Here is a 27,755-nt window from a genome sequence, read left to right on the forward strand (position 1 = left end):
TGCCGTTTCACAGAATTGTCTTTTAATCGCTCTATCATTACCAGCATCAACACCTTCCTACACGCACACTGTCTCCATACAGAAGACATCGGCCTCATCGCTCAATTGCTGATGTTTCCTCGTAGTTCTTGGGTGTTTTCTGCCGCTGCCGGATTTGAACAAAATTTCTTTAAGTCTCTGCAACGTAATCTCTGGGTTGTCGGACACCTGCGCAGCTGACAGCTCCACTGTTTCAGCTGGGCCCGTAGATGACGAGGGAAGGATGGTGGGAGAGAGATGCGCATGTCGCAGGACATCAATGTTTCTTCTACCTACGTGGCATAAATTACACAGAAGAAATGTCACATTTGAATTATGTTTGCTCAGAGCAACATCAGGTGTGGCCTCTCGAGTAGATGCTTGAAGTGCTGGAGCCACTGTGCACCTACGGCGCCATCGACTACACGATGATCACAGCTCAGAGTCACTGACATCACCTTGGCCGTCCTGTACCTAAAATAGACAGGGAGAGAGAAAGACAAAATGTCAGGCACACAGGTCTACTTTTACAAGAGTTCGGTATATTTTAGTTGACGCATCACACAACAGAAAAACATGTACTATACTCACGAAATCAAACATCAATTTAGGGCTAACTAAGCTCTGTACTTGGTTTCCAGGCTCCAGTTCGTGTGACCAGCATAATTATAGCTTGTACACTTAAATAGGAGTCCACATCACCTTTAGTAACCAGATTCGTAGCAGCATGACATCGCACTCCTGAGTAATTGTGCGTTTGGGGTGTTAACACATCAATGTTTCCCTGTCGTGTTGTATTCCATGAGTATATACCGTAGTAGGCTTTTTACTCAGATGCTTCTCTCATGCCCTTCATCTTGATCATTCCCATTCATTTTTCAATTTTGCCCACAGCATTATTATTCAAAATACAGGTCAAGGAAAAAGTTGGGAACTACTTTTATGGTTAAATAACTGAAGAAGGGGAAGAATCTGTCTTTTTGGATGCCACTGTGAAATTCTGGGTGTCTTTTTTAGAGCACAGCTCTTTATGGCCTGTTCCTGGGGCGAGTGTCGGCTGCAGCAGCGGCGTAGCCGTGTGAACCTGGAGTGGCAGATGAAAGACGCGAGCTGTGAACGGTGGAGAACAATGAGTTGCCCCTTCAGTGACGTGCGCACAGGAAACTGGCTTCATGCGGACATGCCCAATGCGTACACCTATCTGGTCTCAGCCGGACCGCTCATTTCGTACTACTGTCTGCTCGCATCAGCTCTCTCTAGCGCTTGTTTCAATTGTCATGCTTTGTGATTATTTTGTAATCTGATTGTTTGCGCGACACGAATTGTGTAGTACTTTCTGGAAGCCAAGCAGCACCAGCGATTACATTGAAACCTTCCATGAGTCCCGTAAAAGAGCCGATGCGCTTGACCCACGAATCAAATTTTCGATGACTGCCAACTCTGCTACATGTCTTTCTCAAAGCCTCAATATATCGTGAAATGAAAACACGCATAGAGCTGCGCTCAAATTTCGCATTGGGGAGTATCGTAATCATTGAATTTTTTTTACCACCACCACCAAAAACATTTCAAACAAGCTAGAAATCCAACAAGTCCTAAACGTTTTATTTTACAGTCTTATTTGCAATGTTCATGCACTCAGAATCACTATGTGCATCTACGGCACTTTGGCATCTTCTGGCCGGAGGCACCTTCACACTTATCTGAGAGGAAATTACGTGAATGAAGATACTACTACTATATTTGAAATGCATGGCAGCATTGGAGTAGTAATTCTACTATGGAGCATAAGGCACCACCACACGACTGAAATATCATCAGAGGACTTTTATTCAGCAAGCTTGCCTTCAATACGTACATTGTTCCGACATATCCCGAAGTGAAGCCGCAACTGGGGTCATCCATTAAAGAGAACTCTTAGAATTTATGAACTGTTGAAATATGACGCTTAATTTCCATAACGTGCAGCCATTTTCCAAAGCAATGCAGAAAGACTTCTTGCTTATCTGTTTTATAGCTAAATCATGTTTACCACAGATAATGTTGGGCAAATGGCACTGTTATAAGTGCAGTAAGATTAGGTTGGGCTTGAACACAATTTTCTGCAATACAGAGACATTCATAGCCTTTACAGTGCATAACCTGCCAAATTAAAAAAATAACATATCATAGCCATAGTTATGAACAACTGGTTTCAGTGCAAGATGAGAATTACGTGAAGGCAATCACACATTTCTAAGTGTCTTGGCGATTTTTATGACGCCAACAGTACGTCTGAGCCAACAGCTTTTGCGCAGCACAAAAGCACACAGTTTTGTACAGTACACAACTACATTAGTGCTTACGGAAATCTGCTGAGGGAGCAGTTGTATGACTCGAGACTATCGGGAAATAGTGATGAAATGCCTGGTAATGATAGCTGCAGAAAGGCTGCACTGAAGGGAATTAAATGTGAACTTTGGCGGAAAAAAAATCCTAGGACACCCAAGCACTTCTTATGAGTTGTGAATGTGGAAGCATTCATGTCCAATTGATCGCCACTGAGCAGTCCTTCAAGTTATGAACTCCTCGTGGGCAAGCGAGTGCGTTTTCATTTGGCCTTACCAAGGCGCAGTTTACGCGGAAAAGGAACATGCTGATGACACAGGCTTCCAAAAGCGAGGGTGACGTAATGCCACAGCGATGTCCTCTCCCCTCACGCAACGCCTGGCGCGCTGGTGTTCTGTTTCGCCCGCCCTGCTCCGTCGAGGCACGCTCGTGCAGTGGCGTCACAGCCAATGTTAACTCTGTCGAGCCGCACTCTGTTGAGTCATTTGACGCTTTTGCCTCAAAAGCACCAATACTTAGAGCAGGGGCTTGAGTGTGTGCATAGGCTGCGGCCATTGTTCATTCAGCTTGGCCAACTGTGACATTAGTGCAGTGATATGGCTACTCAGGTAGGGCTCTAGGCATACCTCAATCATGAGTGTATGGCAATGCTGCTAACAGCTTCTCTATACACACAAAATGTGGTTTCTGCCGCTTCCATATTGCTGGTAGTTGGCATGTTGTCACCAACCTCCTTATTTGGGAGGTAATCTCAAGTTGGGTGCCACAGCTAGGCATGCTGCATATTTATTAGTAACTCCTGCCTCTGTTACTGACACAAATGCTTCGGCACATTTCTAGAGGCTTACTTCTTTTCATTACACAGAGCTGCGTGAAAAACAAAGAAAGATAACAGTGACTGTTTACGCTTGACAAACCATGTATCTTCAGCCACAGTTGCCACTTGTTCAACTAAAACTACCACTAAAGGTAGCCCTTGCTGCTGTGATGGCATGGTGAAGCTTGTAATAAAATCTGCTAACTGGAACCACACAGGAGCAGATCACATGTCACAGTAGGATAGCAAAGAAGTGAACATACCCTGTACTGCTTTCTTCATCTGGTATAAGGGTATCTTCTGTGGTGCCAACTGCTAATATGCAAGCCTGCACGGAGGTAAGAGAAATGCATGGCAAGGTATTAAGCAATGCCAACTGATTTGAAGACTGAATTTGCTCATTCATAACAACCACGCCGTTTAATTGCAGAATTAGAAAACAGTGCACATTCAAACACCGGAAGTTGATGTATACATGCGAGAAAAAAGTTAGGAGATCAATAGTGCCACAAATTACTTTATTTTTCTTCGCAGCCTAGGCATGTTTGGAAATTACAGTGTCAACAACAACAACAACAAAAAAATAATTTCTTCAAGCACAACTATTCAACATTGAACTTGCACTCGTAGGCTGTACTACTACATGTACTTGATTTCAGCCAGCACGCCCAGGCTGCTTAGTTAGGCCATTAGGTCTAACCAGTGCCGCTTCTTAAGTAGCTGACAACCAAAGTTGAGGTTTTGTGCCTAGTCAACATGGTGGTAAGTTTCTTCATGGCTGCCACATTCGTGGCATTGCGCATGCGGCATCTGAAATTTTCTTTATTTCCAATATATATGTTGGTGCTAGCGGTAGGTAGCAGTTCCGCAGGGGGAAGTCAGAAAAGTCAGGTGCCTGAAAAATCAGTCACCAACTGTGTTCGACATTTTTGCTACCAGAATATAGATCTTTTGAGGCATGCGCAAACTACGATTTGCTTTGCTACTGTAATCAATACCAATACCATGTCCCATTTTTTTACAGCAGGAGAATGCACTCCATCAAATTAAAGCATGACCAAACAAATGTTAGACTGACTTGTAAATATCCGATAATTCATAATATCAAGGCTCAACTGTATAGCAGACTGTGCCTTCAGTAACCAGACCATGATTGCAGAGGACTTTCTATTTCGTGTTGATAATGTAATGAGGTTCTCCTTTAGTTGCAAAGCAGAAAATGGCAAACCTGAGGGGGATTGATGATGGCTGAGAAGTTCTTGACGCCAAACATTCCCAGGTTCGACACAGTAATGGTGCCGCCCTGCAGCAGACCAAACAGCAACCTGTTCAACTCTGACGTGGCAGGTGGTACTTTGGTGACAGCACCGTGTCTTTAAAGTGTGCATTATAAATTACTTTATAATGTCCTTTGGCCGGCTCTCTTTCCTTTGATTTGAAGTGCCATAGACAGCAATCTTTAACTAAACCTGATTTCACAGCGTCGTTACAACTCTAACCTTAGTGCTCTGATATAAACTTGTACAGTTTGCAGCATGGTTAGAGTGCTAAATACAAAAGGAAGTTTAACAGACAAGCTGCATTTACTTTTGAAAAGAATGTAACATTACTTGCAAGTACGTGCATGCTATGGGCATATACAGAAACAGTAGGTCTATATTTTACTTTGTCAAAGATGCATAGTCTGACCCCTTTCCATGCATCTCTATTTTCACTAATACCAACCCCAAAAAAGCAACCATCTTTTGAATTTTCAAACCTACCAGCATTAGGAACATCACAACATAGCAGAAATGTGATTTAATGAAATTTTACAACTGCAATGCTTTGCTTGATGCATATTCAATACATGTACCAGCTGTGCTCGAACAATAATAAAACCTCCAACCATGTTGCTTGCTGCAATACTGGCATGTAACTGTGGGAGCATAAAATGAAATTGATCGCAAGAGTTTAAAGTCTACATAGGCACATCTTTCCTTTGTCGTATACGGGCTATGCCTGTCATACTCATTTGCAATGTCATCTTGACCAGCCACAAATTAAGCAGCCACGTCCCAGTAGAACTTTCTTTTCAATAATTGTCCAACATCATATAGTGCTGCCACCAAAGATCAATTGATTAAAGGGTGGGGTGAACTCTAAATCGGTTAAACATAAAAATGCAGTCAAGCCTGCCCAAAACATAGAGAAGGGTAAGTACTCATCACTTCACAATTTGCAGAGTTGGGTGGATCACTAAGATTACCTGAAACTCGTGAGGCTGCAACGTCTTCTCCCGTGCCTTTGCAGCCAAAGCCTTCGTTTCTTGACAGATTTGTGCAAGCCCCTGAAAAATGATTTGCCACAAATGAACATTTGAGACGCTTTTTGTGGATGAGGGTTTCCTTGCTTTCAAGCTTGGATTTCTCGTATTGCAGGAATGCAAAAACTAGCTTAATGATACCTGGTCCTAACCTGACACAGTCTTCTAAACTATCCTGAAACTTTCACAAACATAGCTTCCTGCTGATCTGATTAGTTTTTCTGGAAGGTAACTAAAGTAATACTGGCTTATAGTAAGGCCAGTCAAGCCAGACGCCTGTTTTACCAACTTTTGTAAAGCTAAACAATGGGCAACAGTCAGAAGAAGCAACTGGGACAGGTAAAGCTGTTGCTTCTATGTAAAGGGAATAACCTATATTCTATGTAAAGGGAACAACAGTTAATAGCCAGACCAAAGGTCGACGGACAAGAAATATTTGGTTCCATGAAGGCAGTCGAGGGTGTCATTGGTGCAAGGCAAAGGGTAAACGTCTTTATGAGTTACTTTGTTAAAATGCCGATAACCAACGCATGAGAATCATGAGAATCATCATGAGAATCATGAAAATCGCATCATGAGAATGACACGGGAAGCCCATGGCCTATATGAAAGTTCGATTATGTCTTTTGTAATCACTTTGTCGACCTCTTGTAATCATTTTGTCGACCTTGCTCCGGATGACTTCATGTTCGTAATGGGATATGCAATATGGATTTCGGCGTATAGGATTGGCATTACCAGTGTTGGTTGGATGAGTCACGACAGATGTTCAGCCCAGAGGGCGGTCGTCAAAATCAAAGATGTCGCAATAGGAAGCGGTAGAGATCTTTAGCTTGCACATGGGTCAGATTGGGAGCAAAGTTGGCGGCAAAACATCTGCATCCAAAGCAGCAATCTTGTAGAGATCAAGAGCAGAAATGGTGGCCAGTGACATGCCTTGCAGGATAACCTGAGTCAACAGGCTGACCTCGAGAAGGGGAACGACCACTGTATTGTCAGCAATGAAAACAATGGTATTAGCAAGGGCAACATTACTGGCTAACAGAACGTCGACAATTGGAGACAAGATGTAGTTGCCATCAAGAATATCACGTGAAGACATCAAAGTAATGCATGCAGAAGCTTAAGGTGGCAAGCAAACGTGATGGCATTAGCATAAGTATGGTGGTATATCAGTTGGAGTATTGGGAAGATGGGGCAGCTCAAGCTGAAGAACACCAGTTGCACAATCGATAAGGACAGAATGAGTGGATAAAAAAGATAAGCTGAGGATTAGGTCATGGGGGCACTGACTCTCACCAACTTTCATCGCCGACTCTCAAATTAAACAAAATTAATTTCTTCCTCATTCAAATTTGCTTTTTCCGGTTGCCCGATAATTAAGAAAATATTGCAGCACCTTCCATGCCAAAAAAAGCTATCGGCGACTGTACTTATTTGCAAAAAGGTAGAATTCCAATAGTATAACGAAATTTCGATATAATCAAACAAATTGCCAATGTTACCGACTTCGTTATATAGAGGTATAACTGTACTAGTAAGCTGTTCGACACAATGCACTGTGGTTAGGCAAAAGCCTTTTTAATGGTAACGACAGGTAATCAATGAATAGTATAGCAAAAATTGCGATTTCATCCTAATACAATGTAGCAAGCATGATAACCAGAGTTGCACGCGCAGTAAATTGCAAACGATCTCGTGCAGTTGCGCTATTCTCTGCACCAGTACTCCACTTTGACTTTGACACCATTAAGCCCGGGCCTTCTGCAAACACACCTTGGAGTCTTGGCACATTGTAGTCTTAAGCTACGGGCCCTCCTCGCACAAGTAGCGGAAAACTATTCATAGGTCTTGATACATAAGCATGTTTCCTTTTTGTTTGCCATGATGAACTATCTAGTACTCCTACTCTTCAGACAATGTTTGCATGATGTGAGGCCATCCAATTCTCTGACAATGCAGTCCACATAAGCGCTGCTGAAGCTAGGCTTGCCCGAGTCATAGCCAGGGTCAAGACATGGGTCTTACGTGAGATTCAATGATGATGATCACAGTCTGTAAGCAACTTATAACAATGGTGGCAAAATATGGAAACACCAGAAAGTGCCTGTAACAACTATCAGTATAAAACCAATTAAAAAAATTTGGGGTCCATACAAATTACAAAATGCCATATTATTGTGACGCTGATCAGTGGCCTGTTTCCCTATCAAAATTATTATTAGTAGTATTTTAATAGTGCAAGGCAAAAGAGTGGAAGAGATCAAAATAAGGAGACAGTGAAATATAAGGTAGCAAAAGAAATGCACCTCACCTTTTTCTCAGCTCCGAAAACAATGGGTGTGATGAGTCCTTCTGGAGTGCTTACTGCCATGTTGACATCTACAGACTTGTACCTGCACAGAAGAGCCAGGTGTTCATCTATGAGACCATTTGTCATTAACAAGTGAACTTGTACGCCATTACATGGGATTATTTAATGTCATTATTATCAAATTGAAACATATAATATTGGTTCAGTGGTTCACAGTGATTAAATGTCATTACATAAAAATTACATGTGCATTTGTATAAGGCAATCAGGCAAGACGTGTTTCTTAACTTGACCATAACTATCAACCAAAGAACGCCAGCTAACATCTACAAGAATAAAAAAAGAGAACAACATCAAAATTATAAAATTTATTGTGGGGTTTAATGTCCTGAAGTTGCACAATGGGCTATGATGGATGCCGCCAGGTGGCTCCAGATTAATTTTGATCACCTAGGGTTCTTTGACGGGCGCCGAAAGCACAGTACATGACTGCTTCTGTATTTCGGATGCGTCGGAATGCAGTTGCCGCAGCTGAAAATCGAATCTACGACCTTGTGCTCAGCATGACACTGTAAGGTGCAGTGTAACCTCATAAATTTGAACTCTGGATTATTGGTTGGCGACTGTATTGCTCGGAAATGTGCACGGTACAGCGTGCGATACAGTCGCTAACTGATCATTGGGTCCGAGTAAATGGAGTCTGAAATATTGAATTCGTCAGAAAATAAGCCTCTGTTCGACAAGTGGTCAGAAAAGCTGGTCAGTGCGTTCCTGCACACATGTGCGTATGGCTGTATGCAACGTGGTCAGTCTGTATTTTCCCCATTGTCATGGCTGTCACCGGAGATAAATGAAAGCATCGTCTCCAAATGTACCAAATCTCCATACCCTCCAACTTAAAAACAGAAGCCGACCACACTCAGACAGCCATACGATCATAGGTTTCTTTGGAACAGTAGTTTTCCTACAGTTCCCTCACTATCCGACCTCTTCAATGAAGACAGCAAGGATGGAGTAGACCGTGTTGCAATTTAACTCGTTATGGAGCAAACGTGGACATGTGGAACTTGAGCAACAAGCCACAAATGCAGAGAATGTGGTCCTTCTTAGCGGCTTGGATTAGCATGGGCCATTGTTTGGGCGGAGTCAGCTGCGGCTGGATCAACTAGGCAATTAGGCGGACAATTACTTTTGGTTTCGAAGAGGCGCCGTTGACCATGCCTGCAACGTATCAAAATATTGCTTTTCTGCTTAACTCGGTGGCCAAATTGGCACATGGCTGTGCAAATGGAATGTCAAGGAATCCAAATTCTTGAGCGACATATTGTAAGATGTCCAAAATTTGCACGAAGCTGTCCGAATTATCCGTCAGTGACTGCTGTATCCGCAACTAGTGCCTTACCATGCAAGAAATATACAGATTTCAGGTGAAATGTGAATAAATACCATGCAAAGTAGCTACTACAGCAGTACAGAGGGAGAGGAAGGTTACGAACTAGCAAAGATGTCTTATGTGATGCAAACAACTCACTCTCGGATGAAGGTGTCCTGCCAGGATGAGTTGGCAGCTGGCACTTTCTTGGACGCCAGTGCAGTTGCTTTGATCACAAAGTCGTTCACGGAGATCTTGACACCATCCTTCTCCATCATCTTGTTGAACTCTGCACGAAGCCTGGAATGGACCAACCAAAACATGTGCTGCATCACTCAACATGCCGGGTAATTTGGCCCTCTTATTCTTTTTCTCTATGGCCCTAATAGGGACATTGCAACACTTTGCACATCTTTAGCCAGGCACTGTGCACTGTAAAAAAAAAAAAAAAAATCAAAATAGACAAATGTGTGTTTATAAGTCACAGGATTTTGACAACGTGCAGGAAGGCTAGACATGATAACTTGGAAAAGTGAAGAAATTTGTTAGGAAAGCTTCTGTGCTCTATCCTTTTATAGACATAAGAGAATGGATCACTTTGTATCAGAAAAATGATGAGCGCATTCTTGTTGACCAAGTATTATTCATGAAAAGTCAAATCTGAAAGCTGACAAGCAAATCATGGGGAAAAAAAAAAGTGGAACATATCCACTTAGGCTGTTTTCATCAAAGAGGGCATTACATTGCCTTATTGCCCATTTCATACTTCCTGATAAGTGCCTGTAAAATGATGAGGAGCAGCCTGTGCACACCAGTACAGTATAGAACCTTTTTGCGGGGCAGTTTGCAGCGGAAGAATGAGATGGCGCTTTTGGCGGTGCACCGTGCATTGCCTCAGCAAAAGCACATGAATACAAAATCGTTACTGCTTCTGCCCTGCTACTGTGTGATCAACTGTTGTAAATGCAACTGGGCATTTGCTAATGCACTGTGCTCTATTTATGCTGCAAAATGTGGAATGGCAGGTGGCAGACGTGTGCATTAGTTGGCTGGGAAATAGTGACTGGCACATTAAGGAATGAAATGAATCTGTGTGACCAAGTTCATGGAACGCTGCTACATAAGGACCGCCTGTGTTGGTGGCTCTTTTCCATGCACGGTTTTCCTCGAGGATGAAAAAATTCACTCATTTGCCAGCGTTGTATTGTTAACCTCCAAAGAAAGAACTTCAACCCCAGAACGTCGGCAAGAGTGAGTACCGCTCGTTGCACAGCGACAAGGGGAGTAGCACGGCTTTCTGGCGTAGGAAGTTTCTCGCGCGTTACTTGCACACATCCACCCCAACTCGCACTCAAACTTACACCCACTCTATCACCCCATGTTTCAAGAATAAGTGAATGGGGGCACTCGTGAATCAATGTGCGAAAGACGGGCCAAGGCAATGTGCTGAAACAGCACGCCGATTTTCGAAGCTGAACGTTTTGTGACGGTCCACAGAGTAAGTGAGTAAATAGCAATAAACGTCTTTGCTACAAGCTATTACAAGGTACAGAACACCTATGTTCCAGGCCTTCTGTGAAGCAAGAACAAATCTACCACAACAGAGCACACCCATGAGTTGAGTAGGCAGAACATAAACAGACAGTGACTGCACCAAGGAGCGTTACTGAGTCACAAACATGACAAGTTGCTGCTTTAAAGTGAGTGGCAAATAAAGAACAAAGAGCAAGAAACATTGATCCTGATTTAATCTGCAAGTGGAAAGTTTGGCCAGCCTAGAATACATTTCCAGCCATGCTTCCAGTACCCACACAGTAAAGGAATGCTTGATTATTCTGAGTTTTGAGATGCTACCTATTTTGTCGTGATATTTTGCATATTTTGCACCGGACACGTTGACGGGATGCAGCTAGCGTTTTTGCACAGTGACAAGATAGCATGCTTGGCACTAAGCCAACAATGCCGTTGCTCACAGACGTCGATGCGTCTTGCGCTAGGCACGCGAAAGCATGCTTGACACTGCGCCGAATGTGTCTTTGCACTACAGTCATGCGAAGTTCAAGGTGGAGATAGCTCCAACATCGGAAAGTGATGATCGAAGAATATGGCACGCCTTTCTTGGCTACTTGTGGAATAAAGTAACTTATTTTTCGGTGAATACGGCGTTTCGGACTTCCGATTATTCAGACTTTACAAGCTCATCGAGTCCAAATTATTGGTAGGCGACTGCATGCACTGCTCGTGTTATTTGAACAAGGCGTAATGAGCTCCGAAAGGACTAGCATGTTCTCTGAAGCTGTGACCAAAGCTTTACATTGTCCACGCAGTCATCATCTACAGTATTTGCTGAAAAAGGTTTGCTGAGCTGCATCGGCGTCATGCACATGGATTGTTAATATGGAGTCAACGGAGGCAAGCAATGGGTGCATTACCACGTGATCAAACATGGTAGTGCCAACAAGATCGCCATGAAACAGGTCTATACATGCGCTTGTTTTCATTGTGTTTAGCGAGTACCTACAAGAATATGACATCAATACTATTTATTGCTCTGGCTGCAAGCGTTCAGATGCAGATGCTCTCTCCTGTTCACCCCTGCCTTCTGATTCTGTTTGAAATGTCCAATTATCCCGTCTACTCTGAAACATACAACAGGTGTTGCTGAGCACACAACATGACACTACGTGTTAGTCTTGTGCCAAAAACAAAAATGTGATAAAATTGAATGCTGGCAGCAAAGGTAAGAAAGACGTCCGAGGACACCTAAGCACTTCTTATGAGTTGTGAATGCCAAAGCATTACAGTTCAACTGAATGCCGCCGAGCGGTCCTTTGAGCTATGAACTCCTCCCGGGCAAGTGAGCAAGTTGAGATGCTTAGCACGTTTTGATCTGGCCTTGCTCAGTTGCAGTTAGAATGCAGGCAAGAGCTTGCGCAGACAAGGAATGTGCGGATAACAAAGGCTTATGAAAGTGAGAGTGAGGGCGGCGTGGGGTCGTGCGATGCTTTCTCCCTTAAGGCAACACCTGGCATGCTACCGCACCAGCAGGCGTTCCCTTTGGCCTGCTCTACTCTGTCGAGGTGTGCTTGCTTGTGACGTGGCGTCGCAGCCAATGAGAAGTTACCTGCCATCTTGCTGCTGCAGACGACACGCCGGTTTCTAGCTCGATGGGCCATTTGATGCTTTCGTATCAAAAAGTAAATGAAAGCACTATGGTATAACAATGCCTGTGCAAATGTTCAATATTTTTTTTATATTCGATCAAATACTGTGCTATTAGTATTCCCTTTGGCTTAAATTTCGGTATTTAGAATTTGGCAATTATCCAAAACAAATTAATAGCAATTTTAAAACATATACAACTATCAGCTTAGGTAAACAAGTCACACTGCCATTAAATGGCTCAAAGCCAAGACAAGCCAAAGATGAAGAATTCGTTTGCAGTCACTGACCACTTTTTCAGGCCTGCTAGATTATTTCAACATACCTGCGGCACTGCCACATTCTCTGTTGAACTGATCTAAAATGGGAACTTAAGCTTAAAACACTGCATGACGTCTAGCTTGGTTTTTCGTACATGACCTGTGCACACTATGCCCTAAATATGTTGGCGGTGAAGAAAGTCAATGCCATTCCGGTTTACCCCCATGGTCTCGCTTTTACTAGCAAGGTGGTTTCTTGATCTTTCTACCTCAGAGACCATTGGAGTATGAGTCTTGGCGCCATGGGGCCACACACCAAATACTGCTAATGTACATCCACCAAAACCAGTCCACATTTATACATTTACCTGTTTATGCCATTGGGCAAACATTCGAAATTAAGAAGAAAAAAAAGAAAGGAAGGGAAAAGTCACTTGGTCGCTGCAAATAGATCTACATTCACTTGACACTGACTTTGACAACACCCGGTGCTGGTTAGGCCTAACAACCAAGGCAGTGTGACCGCGATGAAAATATGTCGCGGGCCTGCATGGTAGCAAGCAGCACACCGTCGCAAGAAGCTCACCACATATTGAGTGGATCATCAACAACTGGGCCTGAGATCACGCGCACATATGAAGACAGTAGAAGTAGCATTCGGGTCTGCAAGTGACGAGCCAACAATTGCAGCAAGCATGCCTATAAGTTTGTCTCTGTGCATAATGAACGCAACAGATCAAGCTCGCATGTAAGCAGGTACAACAATTTGTGCAACACAGCCTAAATTGCTAGCATTACGCAGTGAAGGTTATGCTTCATGGCATCGCGATGATGCACAACGCGCATCAGGCTGTGTAATGTCGACTTCAGTCGGGCTGAACCACAAAACTGAGCAAAAGTCCGCAAATGTGTACGAAAACAGCTCTGTACTGCTGGTATGGTACAAAATATGAACTTGCATTTTTTGCATAACTATACTTAATTAAAGCACTTAAAAAATGCTGATTCGAAAGAAATTTGAGACTCTCCATCTTTCCAGAGACAGTAGATTTTAAAAAAAATTCTGTTAGCTTGTGGCTGTTGTATCAATGTTTTATGCAAATTCTACAGCTATTAAACTATTCGCTTCAAAATGTCTTGCACTATTACTATTCACTCCAAATCTGAAAATTGATATTTGCACAAGTGAATGTGTAACTTATGTGATCAGGTGAACAATGGTACCATGACATAGTGTAAGGATTTAAAATGGGTATAACAGAAACTGCAATTTCTTTTTTCATTGAAGAACTAAAGTTGGTCTGGTTGTTTGTACATGCTGATGATACCTGCCACCAGATTCTGACATCTGCACAGGCAATGTGCAATTCCATAACATGCTAATTTCTTTGTTTTGCACCACTATTTGAATTCTCGTATGCATAGAGATCTTTTTACCAATTGTATTTCGTTAAAATTGTACCATATGCACCCCTCATCCTATTGCCTCTTCGTAGGCCTGTGAGGTCTTTCTGAATAAATAAATAAATAACAGTACATAACCTCACACATAACAGTCACTATTTTCACTCTGGTAATACATTGCAGAGGACACTGAGTTTCTTGTGTTTACATGCGCTCGTAATTCTATTCCTAAAAAGGGCACTTACTTGAGGACAGCATCCATCTTGATATCGACACTAAGGTAGTAATGTGGTATCGTCTGCTTTGACTGAAGCAACCGCTTTGCGATCGTCTGAAAGCACAGCAGAGAGGACGGAGGTTTACAAGCCAAGCAATTTTGCCCTTTGTATACAAACAGCCAGAGTGCACGTTGCTTTTCCAAAGCATCGAACGTGGTTCTCAACAGGCAGCATTTTCTAGTCAAGCATTCCACGGCAAATAAGAGGCCACATAAATATGAAAAGTAAAGAAAACATAGTCTTCCATTGTCAGAAATGTGGAACTAAAGGTTCAACTCCCCTCAACAATAGTGTTTTCTATGTCACCATACGTTTGCACTTATTAGCCAAACTGGTTGCTTGAGGAGTTTCTTTGCAGTGCAGCTTCACTGCAATATGCTACACATCACTGTGAAGCTGCACTATGTTTGTGCAGGAAGCAGTAGTAAGGGCGGTAGTGACTGAAAATGCAAACAAAACTAATTCCTTCAGAAGCATCGCTTTGTGCCAATAATTATGCGACATAATTTATGTAAGAATCTGATCATTGTTATGCACTGCTACACATGTGAGTCATAAGCACAATTAAAAAAAAAAATGTTTTAATTTGGTCTGTCGTTTACATGCTGTTATGGATGAGGTGCATTTATTCAGCACATGTAGTCTAATGGGGATGATCGTTCAGATAACAACCACTGGTATCTGTTGCCAATACCTAAGATAATTTTCTCTTCATCTCGTCCTGACAGTAGCATCACAATATGTAGCGGTACATACATACGCAAGAATAATGACACTTTAGTGATACTTCCACCCTATTTCCAAGGTGTGCAAAAGTAGGCCAATTTAAGCTTTTGTTTTTTGATAAACAAGCAAAAACACGCATACACAGGCAACAGTATTAAGCCATCAAACAATACAATGTACATAAATTCATTTAATCTGCACCTTTCAATTGTTCTATGTTCCTTGCTTTGTACAGAAGAGAAGTGAACTAATGTGATGCATGTGGTAGTTAATTATGTAGGGGTGGGCGAACACCGAATTGAATCAAGAAAAAAAGGCTGAATATTGAATCGAATATTGAATATCAGAAAAATGTTCACAAAATTTAATGCTTACAAATTTTATACAAGGAAATACGGTGCTGCACGTGCTCGGGAGCCTCACAACATTGCATAACAAGAATGTAGCAAGCTATCAGTAACTTATGTACATAGAAATCAAGATATACAGTACTGTATACTCTTATGAAAGGAAACACTAATTTGGTATCCGTACAGCTCAGTTCTAGTATATGAGGGTCTGGAAAATATTTTTTTATCAATAAAGTTTCTGTTGCATATAATCAAGTGCTTTTTGTTCCCTCTGAAGCTACTGAATTTATGACATTCCATAGTACTGAACACCAATGAGGTTCTCAGTTTAGAAGTGGACCTGTGTTTTGTGGCAATCCTTTATTTATGGCAATAGAAAGTTTCGCTTTCCAGTTTTTCCCTGAAATACAGAAGGGCTATCCCAACTTTACGGCAGGTGGTTTACAACAGACGAAAGGACCGCGCATCGCCTGACTTGATCACTGTTCTGCGCGTGGCTGGCGCTGACGGTGAAGAGCAGGTACCGTCTGCACCGTTTCATTGTCAGGTTCGGGGTTATTTGTCACCTGTCGGATTCCAAAATATAGAGGGTCACGGTAAGGTTGCGCAACTTACCGTGACGGGGGCTGTGAACAACTTTGTTGCTATTCCATGCATTTGCTTTCATTTGTGAGGCGTTTTGTCAGCATTCCAAGTGTCGCTTGGCTGCTGTGAATAGATCTGCGTCGACTCAGCACCAAGCCGTAACTTTAGTCCCCAATGCTTGATGAAGCAGCGCCAATTAAGCCTAATGGCCTAGGCAGTATGGCCATTATGGTAATTGGTCGCAAGCCGTCGTGAAATGCTTGCCGCTATTGTGTTCGTACGGGTGGCTCATCAGTGATCGGTCTCGAGATCACACATGCGGGTTGGAATGACGGTTGTTGAAGTGGTGTGAAGTTCGCCGCCACATATTCAAAATGATCTGCATGCCTATGGGCAACTAATCGGCCCGATCTTCACACATGTTTTCACATTTTACGAGATGCGCGTTGCTATTGTTGCCGGTCAACACACAAATCTTGTACCGACAAACGTGGCCACGGCTGACGCAGCGCCACTTTGCGAATCCCGCCGTTCGGATGCTGTGTGTGCAATTCCACACCAGGCTGACATCGGTGAGTGCTTGGTACACATTTTGCATTAAAAATGAAGTGAAACGCTCGCTATGGCGGCATCGAGCACGAGGGGCACCACGGTGCAAGCAACTTGTGGAACTGCATGAGTCTCTACACTGAATATATTGAATATTCAAAAATTCTAATAGTAGATATTCAATTTGTTAATCGAATTATTTGAACATTTACAATTTGATTCAATTCGGTAATATTCAAGTATTCTATTCCCATACGACTATAATTATTTGCTGTACCGAACAACTTAACATAAAAGTACTAGTTTTCACAAACCTCATACTGCAAGAGAAAGACAGAAAAGAAGCACCTCTGTTTCAGTTTCAGTTTATTATTCTTTTATTATTATTCTATTAACTGCTGTGCAGTTACATTGGTCACTGGCGACAAAATGAGACACAGCTTCTCAGTACAAATGGCTGATAGTAAATGCTGAGAAAGACTCGAAAATTAAATGAAAGTGTAATAATCAGCACAGCTCAGTTAGTGCAAACGAAAGTGACTAATGCAGAGATGCAGTTTACAAACAGAAAAACCATGACACCCAGATTTTCCTGCAGAAAGAGTGCAGGTCTCTGGGAGAAGGAAATGCAGCTATATAGAACAAATATATAGAAATATATAGAACTTTGCCATTCACATGTAGTCTTCATATACACACCAGGGCTAAAAACAGAATTTCTTGTGCTTAACACTATTGAGCCATTTCAAAAAGACAAAGCAAGAAAGAAGGGAGAGAAAGAGGGGTAAGGAAAAACAAGTTAAATAGAAAATTGACTCGGGCCTAAAAATTTGCAGTAAAGAACAGATGAATCTTCGATTAGTAGCATTAATACACAGTAGCAGGCATGCGTACTGCCGTGGTTGCTTAGTGGCTATGATGGTGGGCTGCTAAGCACGAGGTCACGGGATTGAATCCCGGCCATGCCGGCTGCATTTCGATAAGATCGAAATGCGAAAACACCCGTGTACTTAGATTTAGGTGCACATTAAAGAACCCCAAGTGGTCTAAATTTCTGGAGTACCCTACTACGGCGGTCCTCATAATCAAATTGTGGTTTTGGCACGTAAAACCTTATAACTTTTTTAACAGGCACGCATCAATTTAAATGCAAGTATTTACCTTGAAACAATGTCCTTGCATAAACCTTTACATCCCCTTTCCCCCATTGTTATAAAATATGACAACACTTTTCCTTCATTATCTCATATAGTAGTCATGAATACGAAGGATGTAGCAACATCAAAGAGGCAACGTACCGAAAGATAAGAAAGAGCTACTGTCGACGCAATCCGAGTTTCCCTGTGTTCGCACTAAACGCACGCAATTTGCGCGACTACAGCCAGCATATCTGACAGCGGCTTGGCAAGTTTCAACATTGGAAGAAGAGGTGGGTTCACTCGTCGTGTAGCGTCGAAAGTCACTGTCTCTTCTCGCCTTGCAACGTTTCTTGTACAATTTCCTGTTTTAGGTATGTGCTTACTTGCATTTGCACAATTGCATCACGTAAACACATGCACGCTACATCTGCAAGGATATCGCACTAGTGACTTAATGTGGGTTACTTGTTTTAAATAGATTTGAAGATAGGGTATGAAAAAACATGGAAAATGTGGGAATGCAAAGACAGAGAGAGAGAGAGAAATTAGATAACTTACTAATTTGCTAGGGCAGCCACAACATACCTGACGCATGCTGGTGAGTGATATGTCCTCGTACTTGGCTGCAGCACCCCCAGCTGCTGCCGCCCTTGGCATGGCTGCAGCAGAAGCCAAATCTTGAGCCACGATCCTTCCTCCTGGTCCACTTCCAGCAGGTATTTGCTACGGCAGATGTTTCAATTCTGTTACTATGACATTACATTTTATATGCAATAACGAAAGTCATGTTCAAAGACATCAAGGCAAACCTGTTTAAGGGAAGTACAGAGCAGAGTTACGGAGTAGCAACTCTGGAGTTGGAATGGTTCCGAACTCATTCCACATTTTAAAACACCCAGAATGGAATGGGAACTGAATTATGGCACCAGTCGGGCAGATGCAATGGGAATGTAATGGTAGCTCGAGGTTCCGGAATGGAGTTGAAATCGAATAGGCACATCGTCTCGAAGCACTAACTGTTGATTTTAAGTGAGACTACAAAACATAACTTTGCCAAGCTCGTGTTTGTTTTGTTAATGCATCCAAAATGCAAAATTGTTGAATGCACCATTTCAAATGATAGAATAGCCGCATCAGGGAAAAAAGAAAAAAAAAAGGTTATTTGCGTGTGCAAGCACATCCCTCATCTTCTCCCCCTGCCTAGTCGCAAGATGTCCACCCTTAGTCTTTTGATTCTACAGGTGCACAAAAAGTTCTGTCAATGAGTCACTCTATGCACTTACACTTAGATGTGATGTGTTCAGTCGGCATTTCTACCATTGCCATGCTGTTGCTACAGGCATATGAAAATATGGTCAAAGCATGGACCGAGTTTCCATCCTGAGGCAACTTGAATAGAGGCTCACTGCGTTCCTACAGCCAAATGATAACGAGTTTCTTAGCAACAGTCGTTGCCTGGTAATTCCCTTGCTTTATCGCCAGCCTCGTCAGTGCCGATGTCGAGGCTGCAGTATGCGCCATTTAAAGCTACTTGATAATATTGAACAACAAAACATTTACCGGCAATTATGATACTTGCTAATATGAAATTTTAGCTCAGCTCTATACAGTGGAATCTCATTGATACAGTTCTGCATAATACATTTTTCAGGATAATATGTTTATTTTTCTTTTCCTGGCCAACATGCCATAGGAGCAATGTATTTTCATACGGTTATTGCGATCGTGTCTTCACCTGAAATTGTATAATACAACTGCAGAAATGGGCTTTTACTGGTATTTCTAAAGCTCATAGTTTCACATTCCAGTGTACTAGCTTAAATAACATTCCAATGACCCACAAACATTGTGTTAAGCCCCAGGCACACTGGAGGAAAAATGCATGATGCGGCATGCTGCCAGTGATAAAATGATGCTGAGGCAGTGCGGCCACACTGACTAGTAGTGTTCCGCCGCTCAACTGAATGAAGGAACGGCAGCTTCTTTTTTTTAACTTCTAGAAGAGCTTTTTTTTAGACACTGAAAAGAAGTTCAGCACAGACTGAGGAGCTATTTCAACGTTGCTAAATAAAAGTGTGTTGGCTGCGGTTCGTGTGGCATTGAGTAATGCTGCTCCGCATAACGTGTTATGCGGAGCAGCCTCACTCAACTCCACATGAACCTCTGCTATTGAGTTTGTCACCGATTATGCCTATTTTCATACTTTTTGAGCTTGCTTTAGATCATACGATTTTGGATGATACATCATATTTTCCGCTTCCTGTGAACATTGTATCAACAAGACTCCACTGTACATGTTTTCATTTCACGACACATTGGCTGGCGCGGACGTGTCTCATGCGGCACGTTGCAAACAGATTGAAGTGTGGAGCGACTGTCTCGCTAATGTGGAGATCGTGAAAGTCAGTCTGTGGGTGATGCGTGGGCGCAGCCACAGACAGACCTCCCAGACGACGCACGCTACTCTGGGGCCATCCTGTTGGCCTTGTTGCCACACTACGCTTTCCTTCTCACACTCTCGCCATACCCTCCTCCTCAGCTTTCCTCCGCGTATTTGATTCCCCACTGTGCTCTGCGATTGCTCTTTCATCCTTCGCTGCGCCCGTTCGCTCGGTTATGCCAAAGCTCGCCGCCACATGAGCGGGTGCCTAAGATCTGTGCTCTAAAATTTGTAACAGCAAACAACAAAGTTGCTCAAAACTGTGTCGCTATTTAATACACAAAGGAACAAATGCTGGATGCGCACAAGTGGGATGCACACAACAAATATGTAAATGCAGCCTTGAAAACTTGGTGACTTGGCATGGCTTGGCTTGTGACTTGGCCATGGTTGGCAACTACTGGATCGACCAGGCATTGCTACTTTTGATTTCAAAGAGGCACCAATGGTACATTGAAACAAGAACATCACTCTTTCTGCTTGTCTTGGCAGCTGAATTAGTACACTGTCATGTCGGGTGGAGTCTGAGTTATCGACGTGTGTGCTGTAAAGAATTTGAAATTTTGGTCCTCCTTATACTATCAAAATAATCGAGCATGTCTGAATTATTAGTGCCTCAATAATTGTTCAGCCACTGTACTACACGTATTTGTCTGGTACACAACTTCCTATATCTTAGACATACTCCATTGTGGAGGGTGTCTTATAATTCATTCTGTTGCTTTAAAATGTGAAGCTCTCACTGACAAGAAAGTTCATGAGCACTAAAATCATTTGTCTGCATACCAATAGCCACTGATGAAAGAAATGTGAGGTCACACTGCCTGCACATGTGCAATTTAAACTGGTTATATCTTTTTTAAATGCCTTGCAATGTACAGATAAGCTATTCACACTTCTAAAGGTTGCTTCTCCTGCACTATGGTTTTGCCGTAACATGAAAGCAACCTTGTCACGATAACAACACCAACAGCAATACTTACACCCAGGCTAATGCCTTGCTCAGCTGCAAGGCGTTTTGCGAGAGGGCTGGCAAAGATGCGACCGCCCAAGCCCGTGGTTGGAGTGGCTGCCGGAGCAGCAGGTGAGGGGGTGAGGGGTGGAGGTGCTGCTGCTGGAGTCGGAGCTGCAGCAGCAGGCGGAGGAGCAGCTGCTGCTTTAGGTGGGGGCGCCGCCGTGGCGCCATCGTCCACAAAGTTCTTGAAAGCGGCGACATCCTCCTCATTGTACACCAGAATGCACAGGAGCTGCAAGGGGCACAGAGTGTGGTTGTGCTTTACAGTAGCCTGAAAACAAGCAATCTCGACATCTCACTTGTGAAAATGACCAAAGCCAATTCGTTTCTTTCTTTTTTTTTTGGAAGTAAAGTGCGAAATGCCCCACTTGCATTCAAACCAGCTGAAAGGAGTGATTGCACTGAGGGTTCCAGGTCAGACAGTCATCAATACAGAGAATTGAAGCACATTTCATACAGATTCAACGAATTTAAAAAAAAAGAAAAACAAGAAAAAAATCCAGGGAGACCTGAGCAACTTCCTGTGGCTACATATCATAAATGGCTGAACAGCTGCCAGTACCACTTATTCCCTCCCCTTCAATAAAGAAATCAAGGTCTTTCAAGGGATGGACAGAAAATGGGTCCATGTGTAGAAAAGCCAGATACAGTTGAAATTCGTTATGCCAAAGTTCGATCCAACACAAGATATGTTCATTATGTATATCTTATATTCGTTACAAGAATTTATTCATTGCATGCTGATATCAATAAGGGACATTGTATATTTACTTTCTCATATATTATATTTCGTTATATAGAGGTTCAACTGTTTTTACTGTAAGATTGCTCTGGAACTTTTCATGGCCCTATATGTTCATACTATTTTTCTTTCTCCGGCCATGCATAAAATAGCCATTTGATATCACTACGCAAGGTCTTCATGCGACTATGCAAAACGTACAGTCAAACCTCTATATAATGAAGTTGTACTGGCAGTGACAAACTTCGTTAAATGGTGAATTTAATTACTTTGAGGTTTTAAATTTTTAGCAGTAAAAATCACCTTAAAACGCCCATAACAATTCTCGTGGATAGAATTTTGCCAGTAATCACTTAGAAGCGATTCCCAAGAAGGTCAGGTCATAGTACCATGCGGTGCAGATCGTGCCAAGGGCAATTCATCTGCGTGGCTCATGGCGTCCGAGATTAGCGTGTTGCGTCAAGCGGTGCCAAAAATCTTCAATGCCACGGCAGACCACGCTTAGTGCCTGCAGCTGTTATCAGACGGTGCTCTCAAATTAAAAACAAAAGTGCAAAAAGATATAGATATTCGCCCTGAGAAAGAAATTAATGCTGCAGTTTTGCCATGAAGGCGGAGCATTGATGGCAATAGGAAAGAATCAACTACACGAAGCGTGGTTCAGGGGTAGGACTCCTGTGCCAATTGCGCCATTTTGATACAAAGTAAATTCCTGCACCAAACTGAGCCACACAGAAAATTGATGGAAACTGCACCATGCTGCACCAGAACGGCATGTGTGCTGCGGCCGTAGCTGCGAACAGCGAGTGGATTCATTCTCCGAAAAAGAGTGCAGCTGTTTATAAGCGAAACACCATGCAACAGCACCTCCCGCAAAGAATTTTTTCACTTATAAACTGGAATTTTCGTCGCTTCCGGCAAATGCTCTGCGCAGCTGTATTTGGGCTGCTTTACTTAGAGTGTACTAGAATACTGATGGGTGAGCCCAGCGGCGCAGTGCTCCCTATAGCTGAGGTGTAAAACAACAAAAAGTAGGCTCATGGCGCTGCGAGCGACTTAAATGTTAGGGAAGCACACGCTGTAGAGCGTTCAGTGGGCGGACGTCTCTGTCCCCAGGGCCGGTATAACGTAAAACAATTCCAATCTTTTTATGCCCATAAAGGCTAGCCCTGAGCCAGTTTGACCTAATGGCGGCTTTGGAATAAAAAGTAGCAGTTTCGCATGAAAGGCGAAACATTGATTGCGACAGCAACTTAGTAGACAAATATACAAAATAAAGCTAGCAGTGTTATCGGCCGCATAAACTCGTAAACATTCGCTTACTAACTAAATTAACAAGCACGGTGTCACGTGTGCACAAGCAGACATGAACACATCTCACTTGATGACCGTGGACAATTGCTGTCAAAATGCTGGCGTGAGGAGGAGCGGCAGCAGCGGCGAGCAAATGGACCTTGGTGCTGCTTGTCGCTTCTATGCAAACTAAGCGGTAAGAACACAGTGCACATGAAGCTATGAGCCACCGGCACACCCAGACTCATTTCAGAGTGCTTTCAAGATAAGGCCCGCACAGCCACGCCATACCCAGCAGCCGCCAGAGTATAATGCTCGCTCCCCATGGTGCCTTGCGCCCGGCGGAAGACAGCGTGCATTTTCTCTGCCTTGCTCCCTGGTGCACGCAATAGTGAGGCGCCATTGTTGGCTCCCCCTCGCAAATACCGTACAGCAAACGGCACATGGCGATGATGTTATCGCCCCTGGACTTTATACGGAACATCATGGCGATGCCGACTCCAGAAATGCGCCTGGAACACCCACATAATTGCTATCACCATAAAAACAGATTGGAATAGCTATATGTTATATCAGCCCGTGATTGATCGCGGCTCTCTGCATCTGCAGTGACATATGATGACCCAGAAATTATGTTACCATGCCGATTGGACCGCATAATTTGAGATCGTTTTCCGCTATCATCATGAGCATCGGCACGGGAATATATAGTTGGATCGTAGTGTCACTGATGTTCTCGGCTCTATAGGAAAGCATGCACTGTGCCGCCTCTTGACACACTCTTCTATATTCTAGTACGCTATAGCTACAAAGCGCGCGTCTACTACGCCCTTCATGTTGGTTTATTCTGCATTTCATTGTGGTTTCAAAGTGCGCTGCCATATTCCATATTCCACCAAAATTCAGATTGGCCTGCTCAAATTGCTTCAAAAAGCAATTTTATCTGCTCCAAGTTGCTCCAAAATGAAATTTAGTCTGCTCTGAGCTGCTACAAAATGCAATTTTGTCTGCTCCAAACTGCTCGAAAGTGCAATTTTACTTGCTCCAAAATGACTTTGGGCAGTCCCGCCACCCCATGAAGGTTTGTAGTTTTATCAGTGTCACACGCTCAGGCAAAGATTACTTGACAACCAAAAACACTCGCTGTCGCAACGCGAGCGAACGCTTCGCACTGCGCCTTGGAAAGTTGAGATTGCGCGACCGCAAACGCTAGATGCAAGGGAACAAACCGTGCATGAAGGACCAATCACCTCAGCTCAGCCTTTGCATTTGCCGAAGATTACCTCCAAGATATGGCACGTGGCCCACATATGGACAGCCATAGACAGTTACAGTATGGATAGATGAGGGGAGACGCGTGCTAGGGGGAGAGGGCACATGTGCACCTGTCCCTTGTGCCTCTCCCCCTACAGTGTGTGCTTGATCACGTTACCGCGCACTCGCCCCTTCCCCACCCCCCTTGCGCTAAAGGGAATTATCGGCTCTCGTGTTTCTCAGAGTGCTCCGAGCTGCCGCACGGCCTCCGCGAGTTGTTACGTGACAAATGGCACAGCGCTGTTTCCTACACACACTGCGTCGAGGCGCGCAAGCTTCAACGGCGCTTCTGCTGCTCGAACGTTTCAGCTGATGGAGGCTTACAAATAACTTTGTCCTTGGCTGACATTTTATATTTTGCTAGACTTACCAGCCATACAGGCTCTAATTACATGCTTGGAATGGCCAAAAACTTCGTTAAATTGAAACTGTGTCACAATGTGACTTTGTTAAATTGCAAAAATAAATACACGGTTTTAAATGGAAAATCAGGAAATAAAAATAGTTTATTACATTGTGAATTTTGTTAAATCGAGGGTTGCTATATCGAGATTTGACTATTCTCTGCTCACATACAGTGCGAACAGTGCCAGCAAAAATGATTTTCCCAATTTATTTTTCACATGCAAATGAAACTGCAATAATAAATTAATTTTAATTTATTTGACATACTATTTCAGAAAGCTTGACGTTTGCATGTGGAGGGCTGCTTATTCTCATGCATTTTCAGAACAATCGAAGTACAATATATGTACTGTAAAATTACTGCCTCTTGCTTCATGTCCTGGGAGAGCCTATGGGCCATTCCTTCCTACCAAGAGATCAAATGCTATCAAGTTTAGGTCTCGTGTCATAGGTGACTGTAGACTGTTCTGCCAGAGAGTTACTCCACAGCATTCCACAGTCCTGTTTTGGACAATGATCAGGGTCTGCTACTGTTGCCTCCACAGTCACCTGATCTTTTCCCATTGTGGCATTCTTTTTCTGTTGGGTCAGTTTAAAGACTGCATCCATTTACAACCTTCCCGTCCAATGCTGTACTGAAGGCAGACATAGATCAAAGTTGCTATGGCCAAAACTTACAAGAAGGTGCCCCCAAATGTGTGGGCAGAAGTGAACTACATCCAGAATTTGTGGGAGGCAAGAACAGCGACATTCAAACATTTGTAGGCAAAGAATAAAACTTGAGTGCCTTCTCTTTCTACTTGAATGTGCATTGATATCTTATGTTTTATTCTGTAAGTGGTGAGAAAATGCAAAGATGATTTGTATTATATTGTACGTCTATGGATACACGTTTGGGATGAACTACACACATTAACCAATTTATGAGCAGCTACATAATGGTGCATAGTTGCAGTTTGCTTGCACACTAGAGGCACTACGCATGCTGGTTATTATGAGTTTTCAGGTGCAGTGGGCATGATCGGCCATGGTGTGCCACATGATATGTACTGCCTTACTGGCCCTTAGCTGGGGATGTATTCATAGTTGCAGAATTTTGGGAACACTTTCACTTTGATGTCGCCTAGTGCCCAGCGTGATGCTTCACTGCAGTGCCTATCAGCATCCACTGAAAGCGATATCCTCGAAAGTGACTGATATGGAACACAGCAGCTGTTCTTGAGACAACATACGAACATCTTGACAGCTAAGTTCAATTCCAGCAACTGTAAACATTTGGATAAATTTTCTGACTTCCGTGAAAAACCACCCAAATCATGCGACCCTGTAAGTTGATGCAATTCTAACCTTTCCAAGAGGCACGTCCTTAGTGCCAGCCGGGATAAGGACCTTGGCCAAGTATCCCTCCTCGGGTGTCTCAAAGCCCATGGTGGCCTTGTCCGTCTCAATTTCGCAGAGCAGGTCCCCCTCGCCCAGCTTGTCACCTTCCTTCTTTTCCCAGCTCACGATAGTGCCCATCTCCATGGTTGGTGACAGTGCCGGCAGCTGTACCCGTAAGTGCCGGGGCAAATCTGCATAGGGACAAAATGCAGACATGAAGCAATACTTTCAACATAGGTTAAAATAGCTAGAATAAAAACTCGAGCCAAGATAACACTGAGTATTGCATCACGTTTGTGCTCATTTGCGTGTCCAAGTTGCTTCAGTTGACACCTCAAAATGCAACAGTCAACTAATTCAGATTTGACCTAATATACAGCAGCATGAGCACATTACATAGGGTGGCAAAACTTGTACACTTTGATCCTGTAATTTATAGCTGTAAACTTGCAATGACTGCCTCAGCTGATGCCAAACCATCAGCTGAGGCAAACCATTGAGTACCTATGTGAACTATGCAAAGACAGTCAGGCGCAAATTGCCTGGATTTTTCTCAAGAAAAAGTTCAGCCGTATGGCAGCAGTATAACTCGCTAAGTCATTCGACAATACAAAGTATTTTGGGTGAAAAATCATCCAAGAGTAACTATGACACACGGGCAGCCGAGTTTCCAGACTAGTGCAGGTTCCACGATATGGGGCAAACAGCCAGTCTGTATTCACTAATCGCGCACAACACTTGGCATGCCACATAATGCATTCGGTAATATATACTGCATGCATAAACTATGCGACTGTGCCATTCGTTAATTACCTGCGCTGTACATCCGTCGCGCCACGCCATCCTTGAACTGTTGCTTCGGTTTCAGGAGGATCCTAGAACTCTGTGCAATCAGCCTGCGAGCAGATACGGAAACAGTGTGTATTCAGATATACAGGTATGTTCGCGTAAAACCCAGAGCGAAAGCGATCACTCAGTCGCACGAAGCGATGTGGTGTGCGACGCAGATCGTCAGAACTGTAAGATCTTACAGAACACAGTTTCACCAAACTTGAATCCGAGCATCAGAGCTGTATCATAGCCAAGAGCACCTTAGCGCGATCGTAAAGGCGAGTCAACGAAACTTGCGCACGGGCGTGTTTTCTTTTCGCAGCAATAGCATAAACCAAGAACGTGGGAACGTCCGTCTAATGCAAACGAGAAGAACGCAGTAGTACCACCCAATAAGGAGTTGTAGTAAGACCGCGGTGACTACATCGAAGTGACCTTTTAGACTCTTTTTTTTTTTTCCTCACCGGTTTCTGGGATTTACGTCCCTCCTTTCCAGGCACAGCACGCTGGCGGCTCGGACGAAACGCTTGCAGCGGCTAGATGCACGTCCCAGTTCGTTCCGCGCGACCAGAACAGTCCGCAGCATTGCGTTGTTTCACTCGCAGCGCGACGGCGTGATGTTTGTCCGTCTCCGACGCCCGCACCGATCTTCACGAGTGATCGTAGAGGACACGGCCGGCGGAGTTTGCTGCTCGTCAGCCGACGACCTGCGACGACCGCGATTGTTT

General features: G+C 43.4%; 1 protein-coding gene across 1 annotated transcript; it reads right to left on the reverse strand.

Moving 5' to 3' along the window:
* Positions 1 to 27,755, reverse strand: muc (dihydrolipoamide S-acetyltransferase muc). Its single transcript, XM_050183547.3, has 12 exons — positions 27,492 to 27,755; positions 27,010 to 27,092; positions 26,164 to 26,387; positions 21,031 to 21,294; positions 18,193 to 18,330; positions 14,226 to 14,311; positions 9,314 to 9,454; positions 7,783 to 7,864; positions 5,412 to 5,492; positions 4,392 to 4,466; positions 3,427 to 3,491; positions 1 to 492 (listed from the first exon to the last, which is right to left on the reverse strand). Exons 1-12 carry the CDS (start codon positions 27,611 to 27,613, stop codon positions 363 to 365), a joined length of 1,491 nt encoding a protein of 496 aa, XP_050039504.1. The 5' UTR covers positions 27,614 to 27,755; the 3' UTR covers positions 1 to 362.

This window comes from Dermacentor andersoni, chromosome 4, assembly GCF_023375885.2.
Source record: "Dermacentor andersoni chromosome 4, qqDerAnde1_hic_scaffold, whole genome shotgun sequence".
NCBI lineage: Eukaryota > Metazoa > Arthropoda > Arachnida > Ixodida > Ixodidae > Dermacentor > Dermacentor andersoni.